The sequence below is a fragment of the Lycorma delicatula genome, chromosome 5 (genome assembly GCF_047948215.1).
Source record: "Lycorma delicatula isolate Av1 chromosome 5, ASM4794821v1, whole genome shotgun sequence".
Classification (NCBI taxonomy): Eukaryota; Metazoa; Arthropoda; class Insecta; order Hemiptera; family Fulgoridae; genus Lycorma; species Lycorma delicatula.
Window position 1 is genome coordinate 181,177,833 of NC_134459.1, and position 10,547 is coordinate 181,188,379.

General features: G+C 36.3%; 1 protein-coding gene across 3 annotated transcripts in view; it reads left to right on the plus strand.

Annotated features, from left to right (window-relative positions):
* The window catches only part of LOC142324603 (uncharacterized), a 31,974-nt gene extending 22,586 nt beyond the window's left edge, over window positions 1-9,388 (plus strand). For all 3 annotated transcript variants that reach the window (XM_075365449.1, XM_075365450.1, XM_075365451.1), the window contains exons 5-7: window positions 302-454; window positions 5,767-5,879; window positions 8,952-9,388. In XM_075365449.1, coding sequence (XP_075221564.1) covers window positions 302-454; window positions 5,767-5,879; window positions 8,952-9,170 — 485 coding nt within the window. In that variant the 3' untranslated portion in view covers window positions 9,171-9,388. The remainder of the gene's footprint in view (window positions 1-301; window positions 455-5,766; window positions 5,880-8,951) is intronic.
* The last annotated feature ends 1,159 nt before the right edge of the window (window positions 9,389-10,547 follow it).

The window sequence follows — 10,547 nt, forward strand, 5'->3', positions numbered from 1 at the left end:
TAGACGGTAAATGGTAGTTACTTTTTAAATCTATTCGGACCTACCTATTTATGCCGATGTACTTTGCTATGCCGTATGAGTTTTAACGTAGCTAAAAAATATTTTAAGCGTAAAATCACTATCGTTATAATTATCTGAATTTGTTTAAAATACGACAAATATAAACAAATTTAACAAATGTTTTACGTATAAACGTTTTAAAAAAAAATTTGACTAATGCTATTACAATTTATAAGTAATTTCTCTGTCGTAAATATCATGTTTACGTCTCTAATTTTTACCTTTTTATTTCTTTTTATAGGTATAAAACTTAAACCTCAGTTACAAGTGATCTCTTTAGAAGAATGGCTGGGTCACTGGGGCAAATTGCTTCATAATGCGTACAATTTGGCTGATTTTCCTGTGTGGTTACAGTATCTTCCAAAAATCATCTATCAAGTCATCAACAGTAGCGGTATACATTATTTTTATTCATCGATTTCATTCATTTTACGATTTATTGCGACGATCCACCGATCACCGGTAACGTGGCAAACTGTATTTTCTAACACCTGTTGCTTTCAATATTCTTACGATGTTTCAGGGAATAAAATTCTGACGGATAAAAGAATCGTAAAAACGATTTACGCAGTCCTAGACGTAGGAAAGCGATTCTGCGGATCAGCGATTCAAACACTAGTTAGAGATGTAGTAGAAACTGTTGGTTTGCGGTGTTTCTTATCGGTCGAATAAATTAATCCCTTAATAAAAAAAATAGCAACTTAAATGTTCAATCATCGCTCTCCACAAATCATTCATCTTTTCCGTAAAAGAGGATAGTGCGTGGGTTTGTTTGTTGTACGCGTTCACATTTTTATTTTAGCTGCTATTGGCGCAGAAGGGAGCAATCAATGGTGGTGCGCCGGGCGGCTGCACGCTTGCACAAACGATTTATACTTCTCGAACGATTTCATAAGTACCTAGGTGTTTTACCCGATGAAAAGTTGCTGTTTAGCAACCGCGTTAAACAAGTGTGGCGGCGAACGCCGTCTCTGTGATTCACAAGCTTAGGAGGATTACTTGGAAACACTACGGGTTGTTGTGTCGTCAATTGTACATGTTGTACGGAAGTGTCTTACAAAGTACGACCGGCTACGCGGCGCCCGTTTGGCGCACAGGTCGGAAAGAAATAGATCACTTTTTCTAGGAGTGTTCAGCGCAGAGCTCTGATCTTTTGCACCGGTGTCTTTTAAGCAACCTCCTACCAGGCTATTACTGTAGCGGGAAAGGCTCTCCCGACAGATTTAGCGGTGAAAGTTCGTGCAGCCATCTGGAAAATTTGCAAAGAGGTCGGGAGGCCGAGGTATTTGGAATGCGGTTTCGAGATCGGCGAGTACCAGAGCGGAACGGTGATCACAATGCACCGGATCAAAATCTCGTACTGTTGCCCGTCTCCCGCTTGCGAAAGAGGCTTCAGAGTCACGCGATGGAAGCAAAGCTGCTTGAACGGGACACCGCATCTAAGGGAAGGTCTTTGCATATATTTACACAAGACTTGCGGGGATATTACGCCTCAAGTTCAATTTTAAGGGCGACGGAGGCCCAGGGGCTCACCGACCGTGTGGAAGTGAAGCGATATCTGTTTAGGTTCCGTCAGCAACCGATGTGCTGTATGTCTGCGGCGGGGTCCAGTCAAATGAACATATGATGTTCGACTATCCCGCGCTTAGGCGGCAGAACTCGGTTTATCTAAAATCATATTTGCGCTTTGAAGATAAAAAAGGAGAAGATCGGAGTTAGAGCCGTGTTAAAAATCACAATTCAAGTAACGGCTAAAAACGTTCAGGATTTTGAAGCTTTTCGTCGTAAATGTTTTTGTTGTTATTACTACGCTAAATTGTAAATTGTAAATTTAGTTACAATCGGCAAAAACATTTAACAAAATCACGTGTAGTGAAGCATAAATCCTGTAACATTCTCGCGGCGGGACGTAGACCCACCTTTTTTCTAGTGTTAACGTAAAACTAGAAAATGTCTGCATATATGCGTAAAAATTTAACGGTGATAACAAATATTTAATCGGTACGAATGATTATCGAGAACCTACGACCGGAGATCCAATTTTAGTAATTCTATGCTGCGACCCGTTACCGCAGTTATTAACACCGAAAAGTACATAAAAATTAAAATAAGATTTTTTCTTATTTATTACATTCGAGTTAACCGGCCGCGTATCGGTCTACACCCTCAACAGCAGGTGTTTATTTCGTAGCAGACAGAATACGCATTTATCAATTTATCATTACAGGCACTGCTGTTATTGTTTGAGCTGACCCTCGGGTAGATGATTTAAGTCAGATGTTGAAAGTTTATTAATTATAAATTTGGGAACGAATGAAGTTTTCCTTAAGAAAGCCTGACCTTAACCTCAGAAACTCTTTAGTAGCCGGTAGGAAAGTAGATTATTGCAGTACATATTTCAACAGGTCGATGCAAAATCATCGATTACTAATAGACTACATCTGTTTAAGAAGATACACTGATCTGAGGGATTGCGGGTGGAATGATCGATCGTACTTGGAACGTATCTTTGATCGATTCACCGTTTTATTTGTAGTTATACTGTTCCTTTCTTTCTATTCATTATCGTTGAGCCCTTTCTTTTCAGCGGTGTTGTACAGGTTTTGGCTTGATGCTCGCTAATTTTGTGCTATGGATATAAGGGCCTTTAGAGGTACAATATCTTTGTAACGTAATATACTCTACTGTATTTTTTAGGTGAACACAATGTATATTTATTTTTCTCAAAATAGATGCTGAAAATGCCCTCCGCCTTTTGTTACACATGCCTCAACAAGTTTCTTCGTGTTAGTTGCTATTTTTCGGATGTTCGCTGCACCTATGCGGCATATTTCGTCTTCGATGTTGCGCTTGAGACGGTCGATCGTGTGAGGGTTCTACTTGTAGACGTACAAAGAAAAAGGTCGGCAGGAATTAAATCTGCGATCTAGGCGGCCACTGTCCACGAGAAATGATGTATTTCCCAAAGAATTCACGTAACATTATCGTTGCGCTATTCGCTTTGTGCGCACCGTCTTGCTGCAGCCGGCAGAAAATTCGTTCATCAGCCTTTAACAGCGCTACAAATTACACGATTACATCCCGGTAACGTTCAGCTGTTATCGTTTCCGTGAAAAAAATCGGGCCTACAATTCTTTTCTGGAAAATCGTACACCAAACTCCGACTTTTTGTGAACGTAACAGGGCCTCGTGGAAAACGTAACGGTTTTCTGAATTCCAGTATCTGGCGTTCTGGTTGTTTATGTAACCGCAGGTGAAACCGTGCTTCGTCAGAGTAGAAAACATAATCCGACACCCGAACTCTGTTAGGAATCAAACCGAAAAATCATTTACAGCAATGTAGTCCTCTACCAGGTTCTCGCAGCTCATGCGCAACATGAATGCGACGCGAACTGAATTTCGGCTGCTTTATGGCTCTGCAAATATTCCCGTAAGACATTCCGGTTAGTTTACGCGGTTTTCGTATCGAATTTCTTGGTGAACGTACCAAGGATACGCAGATACTTCCCAAGGACGCATCGATTAAAACCGTAGGTCGGCTGGACCGATCGGGTTCTCTAAAGCGAGCGATTACACGTAAAATCGTCGATTTATTAGGTACCCGCGATTCAGGAAATCTTCCTCGCATTTTTAAGACGACTGCGATTTAAAGTAACTTTTCGACGATGAACGCACGTTGAGCCTGAGAGAAACGCACGTTTGTCCTCTCAAGCTTACTCATCACCGTTATCAAAAAGGAGGGCGATCGCTTGGCTATCGTGTACTGCTCTTCTACCGCAAGATCACCCGTTGCCGACACACACATTCCCGCCGGCCAATAACTAAATTTCCCACGAAATCTTTCGTGGGAAATTTAGTCGTACATACGGTATTTTATCAAACCGTATCGTATACGGTTTGATTTACTGCTAATTTTGTTTTAACGATCAAGACGAATAATGGATCCCGATATTTAAAAAAAAGGAAGTTTTTTACAAAGTGAGTGTAGCAATAGGAGATTCAAAAAGTTTGCGACTTACAAAATGAGAATATTTAACTAACGCAAGGGTAAATTTTACAAATTACTATATTTGTCACGCTGCAACACCGCACTTAAAGTTAACTTTGTAGATGGAACGATCTTATCGTATACTAATGTCATTTCAATATCCATTCGTTTGATTTGAATCAGCTATATCGTAATACAAGGACGGGCACTTGTTAAACTGCAGCATTCTTACTCGTATTATGTTGCTAATACGACAACCGTCTATGTTGGCCGGCAACTACGCTAAAGCGGTTAACGTAAAAAAAAAGTTTTTTCACGGGTTAATGTTTATCTTCCTTATCTACACTTATATAAACGATAAAGAACAAACTCAAAAACACAGTTAATAACAAAAAGTACTACTGACATATATTCATTGACGGTCATACAAAGTTGTTAACATTTGCGGTAAAGAAAGTTAGTTGCTTGTCAAACAATACAGATTCATAAGAAACTCACACTGACAAATCGCGTAATATAAAATTAAACCGCAGACAGTAGACTAAATTTTACATCAGACAGACTGGATACAGCCGTTTATGCATTTTATACAACGGGATTGGTCTTTATAAACCGGCTTATAGAAACAGGTACTACTGCATATGAAAACATTAATCGTTAGGTGGACAATTTACACATAGCACCTAGAAACCCAGTTATCGATATTCTTGAACGATATGAAATTTACAAACGCAACGTAATTTATTGTTTTTACCAAATTAAGAAAAACTCGGCAAAGACCGAATTAATTATTCGGTTATATATTTGAGAAGTTGTCTGACCTTTTTAAGACGGGTACCAAATTAAATGGCATTTATTATTTCATAAAATTGTAGGTTATGAAGTTTATTACGACTTAATTCAACAGTTTATAGCGGTGTTACAGGAAGGATGAAAAGAGTGTTGTTTTCAGCGATATAGATAGTATTACATATTTTGATAATAAATTTATGAACTGTTACGGAAGAATTTTCCGGTTATTTGACATCAAAAGATTTATCATCAGCGTATCTTCAGATCTTAAATAATGAGGTTTTTTCCTCTAGATATGTTTAAAAAAAAGAATCTTCATAATACTGATGAATAGAAAACTAATATTCAAAGAGAGATTTTAAACACTGATGAACAAAGATTGTAAAAAGCGGTTTAAATATCACGTTAGAGGTACAAACCTGCATTTGCATTAGAGGAAATCGCTTTCAGTAACCGCTGTGAAATTAAAAGTATTTGTGATATGAATATTTTTGTAACGTCGAGAAAAAATATTTATCATAAAAACGTTAGTTGTATCCTTCTTAAAACATTCTATACCTTTGATTTTAACGGTTTAATTCTTTATTCGTAGGTATTCCTTGTCTATAATGTTATTATTAACTACACTCTGAAATATATATATACATACATATAATAAAGCGAGTTCAGAAATATACAATTATACTAATTATAATAGCGACGAATTTTAACTAATTTCTATTCTGTTATTTCTGCTGAACAGAGATTTTTATAATACTCATAGTTATCTTAATTCTATATATTTACTAACTTATATGGTTCTATTACCTTAAAATCGTGTTTTATTAATAGTCATACGAGAAGAAACAGCCGCTACTGTAAAATAATATAATATGTAGTATTTAAATTCTCGTCTAAATAATTACAAGTAATTTGTTATTTTATAGGTTCTGGTGTAATATCTCGTGACGAGTTAAGTTCATTTTATTCTTCTATGCTTGGTCTGTCGGCACAGCAGATAAATGAACTCTTGAACCGGGCGTATGTCGCAATGACAGCAGTAAGTAAATTAATATAATTTAAAGTAATTTAATATAATTTCCAGTTTTCCGCCGCCGGTTATCATATTGCAGACCGGTTTGGCCATCGTGGAGGCTAGCGGATGAACAAAACTTTACGTTTGTACAAGGTGTAAAGATCGGTCAGAAATTACGATTCCTGACAGATCTTGGTCAGGAATTGTAATTAAGATCGGCTGAACAACAAAATATTTGGGGTATACCGGTGATCTCTCACTGCCCTTAGGCTCGGTTAATTGCATAGGTGAAATGAAATGTTTAATATACGTTTTAATTCATATATTAATGAAATAAATAAATATATACACATTATAGCTAAATATTAAACGTTATTATATATAATATTAAAAAAATTAAACTACTTGTAATTATTCATCAATAACCGCTTTTGATACATTTGTACAACATTCAGTGCACACAAAGGCGCAGTGTTGAAGACATAAATATTGGCCGCAACTTGTGCAAGAGTATTTTGTTAACCGTCTTGTATTGTCAGTTTGCAAGCAAGGCCGGCAACGTGAGGTGTTATCAGATGATCTTGGTTCATTGGATCCAGCAGGTTGCTCACTTCCAGGCAAAATTTCTCGAATCCTCATTTTCATGCTTTGTGGTAAATTTGTAACCAACATTCTTCTAACCGGCTGTGGCTCAATTAGTTCCTTCCCAAGCTCCTTTAGGAATAGTCGGCGAGGTAGTTGTTTATTCCCATTACCTAAATAAATGACTTGGGAATCGATTCCTGCTATATTCAGAAGCGAATAAAATACTACCATAGTCCACCTCCTTGTTCCACGTTGGACATTATATGAGGAGCACATTTTATCTACAATGTCTACTCCAATTTTATGTTTATTATAATACGTAATTATTTCAGGTTTTTTTTTTATCACCCGTTGATTCGTCAATTGTACCATCCGTATGGAGACTGGAGATTAATAATACATTTTTTTTGTTATTTTTATTTTGTGGAACATAAGAAACTATTGTTCCCTCCTTTCGATAACCAAAGATACTTGAAAAGGAATCTCTGCTTTTAAGTTCCTTTGGAATTTGCCACTTATTTTTTTTTACGGTTCCTACGTATGATAACCTATATTTTTCAGATAATTCTTGTAGAAGAGAAACATCTGAAAACCAATTGTCAGCCGTCACATTGCGGCCAGAATTACGGATAGGAAGGATTAGTCTTTTGACGACATCTATGCTCTTATGACTAACCTGAAATTGTCCTTCGGGTTGTTTACCGGCGTAGATCTCTAAATTGCACGTGTAAAATACATTTTAGAGTCTACGACTGCAAAAATCTTTAGGCCATATTTAGCAGGTTTTGACGGAACGTATTGCATAAAAGAGCACCTGCCTCTAAAAGCCTCGAGTTTTTCGTCAATAGTTACATCAGCACCTACTGAGTAAGAGGACTGACAATTTTTTACAAATTCAGTAAATAATTCTCGTACTGGAGCCAAACGATCAACTTGTCTTCGCTGTTGACGAGTTTCTAGGTCGTCAAACCGCAAGGATCTAAGTAAGAAGCGAAACCTGCGAACACTCATAGTTAGTCGGAGTATTTCTATTCCGAACCCATCGGAGTCCCACAAATCGTCCAGGTTCTTCCTTCCTGCTTTTTCCATTCCTGCAATGTATAGCAGTCCTATGAAGGCCTTGATTTCTGTTGTATCCGTTGGCAATGCATCCCTTTCCCGTGAATAATTTGCACCTATTCGATCGATAAACTTGTTTGTTGAAGTGACAATCATTTCTAATATTTTGTCGTTAAAAAAACAATACCGTGTATTGACGATGCTGTGAATGTTTTTGGCGTTTCCTATAACACCTGGAAGCCTTACTAACAAATTGCGACGATTCGTTTTCTTCCTATTACTGTATGGCGTTTTTTTCCAAGAGAATGATTCTATTTTCTTGTTTCCTTTTTTTCGGTTAAATGTATCTGTCCATATCCTCTTCATCCGTCTCTGTTTCGGTATCGCTTTGCTTTGTGTTAGAGTCATCTTCCCGATGTTCTATCTCTTCCTCGGCGTCCGTTTCATTTTCCTCATTTTCTATGTCATAAGTAGGCTCAAATGGCTGTTCTGAACACGTTCTTAGAAAAGATTCATCATCCGCACGGTCAAATAAAAGTTCATGGATTCGTGCAACATCCTCAGGATTATTAATATCGAATATTTTTTTTTATGATATTTTGCCCCTAGAAGAAAAAAAGTAAAGTTATTAGCAAAGGTAAAAAATAAACATAAAAATTATAGAAATATAGATGAAACTTTTTTTAATACATAATAAGTCGCTAGGATCTGGGAGATCCAGAGTATATAAATGTCAGTAAACAAAACTTTTTTAATAATTTAATAATTGTACACGTAAATAAATTAACACAACATAGAATAATACAAGAAAATTAAATCAAATTAATAAAAACTACTATACTTACAAATTAGGTCGCTTGGTATCTGTGAGATCCAATCGTTTAACAAATGAACAGAGGCAGACGCGGTGAAGGTCATTGCACTACTAACGTATTTGGCCCTTTGAGTGGGGAGGATACACGGAAAGAGAGCACAGCGCGCCCATGCTATTAACAGACAAACCAAATAAATGAGTTGGTGGATCTCTCAGATCGGGCGCGACCATCCGAGTGTTAAATATTATCTGTGGCCTTAAACTCTGTCTCATTATTTTTTTTTAGGCATCGATTATGAAACTTTGTATTTTGTAAGTTTTCTTTTAGTAACACTATGCGGTCGTATGCTTTTGAATATATAAAAGGAAAAAAAAGAGAGAATTTCTATTTCTTGTTTCTGCGTGTAATTCCGGTACAGAAATATTCATTAATACGGTCCTGGATAATTTAATGATTCTTGGTGACTCTTGCAGCTCGCCATCTTTTCACGTGTCGTGGCTAAGATGAAGCCTAACGGAGACAGACACGGTACAATATCAAACTTCCGTTAATCGTATTTATTTTATTAATCAAAATTAAGTTATAAGTGCTTACTTTTATACTTTATTTAAATAGTAAATGTGTTTGTCGGTTTCAGAATGGAGAACATCCTCTTACGTACTCGATTTACAGGCTGTGTTTTGCTAACTTTTTACTCGGAAGATATCCAAACGGACCAGGAGAATACATATTTGGTCGCAATTGTAAACAAGTAGATTGTTTTCCTATCGATTACAGTGCGATGAACACGCCGCTGGACCAGTTGGAACAGTACACGCCGGACAAAAAAACCAATCGTCGTTCTGTTGTTGTTTAAATTGAATTTAGCTTGTTTAAAGTCAATAATATATAGTAATGCAGTCGTATTTACTTTATAAAAATTTGCTCATAATTTTACATTTAATATATAAAAGAGGCAGAGCGGTTTGGATTTTCTTATTGTTGTATTTAGAATAAAAAAATTAAGAAACCTGAGTTCTAAAAATGTTAAACTGTATACACTCGATGTTATTAAACGATACAATCGTTTCTGGTTGTCAGAAATTTTTCTGTTACTTATATTTCAGTTTTAAAACACAGGTCCGATGATTTTATGTATTTTTGACAGAGCGAAGTCTTGTTAAGTTGACCGTTTTCAAATTTTGTTCGTTTGATTATTTGTACGTTTACGATGTAGTTACAGTCAAATTTCATTTTTATTTTATAAACTTTTTATTTTCTGTAAGATCGTTTGATATAACTTGGAATGATGTACGCGTAAATATTTCTCATTGAATTTTCTATTCTATATGATATCCGGTACTGTAATCGATCGATAAAGGCGTAAAATGTGATTTGATCAAATTTAGAAGCCAAACTTTGGTCTCGACCGCTAAATATTTTGTAAAATATAAAGATCCGGCAATTATTTGTGTAACTTTTCTGTCAAATTTACAGAATCCTTGGTGACTGTGTCTCCTCTCCTCCTTGGTCAATTGTAACCGAAAGTAAGCGGTGTGAATGACCCTTCTTCAGAGGTTATCTCACAGAATTTCATAAAAATCGGTTTATCCAGTCTTATAGTAACAAGCATAACGATTACCGATGAACTAAAAGCCAAAAAAATTAGGCCTACGATGCCCCATCCCTGAACTAAATCGGTCAAATACATAACTAAAGTGATACTAGTGCAATGGACACGACTAATTAGTTCAACAATATAACCTTCAGACCAAAGATGACAAAAAATAAAAAAAATTTCTTTTGCCCTCCCTTCTTTAGAGGGGGGGGGGGTTGTATAAGACCAAATGTTATTAAAAAGAATATTAACTACTAAAGTGCCATTAAATTATGTGAATAAAATTTCCTACCCTTCGATTAAAATTTTGAAGTACGGGGCTGTCGAGAACTACATTTCGCTGCGCCTTGACCTATCGATCGACTGATGCCTCACGTACGGAAATCAACTTGCCAAATTTGATCTAAATCGGTCCATCCGTTTCGGAGACTTGACATATACATTCTTTTGAAGTTTTCTAATGCTGTGTTGAAATTGTTGTTTTGATTAGAGGAGGGGATGGAATGTCAAGATCTAAAATACAAACTGAGATAAAAATTTTATCTGATTTTGTATACTTTCCTTATATACCGATTTTACAAAAAAATTAAATCGGGGTATTTAATATCTCTTAAAATCGACTTAGGTAATTATTTA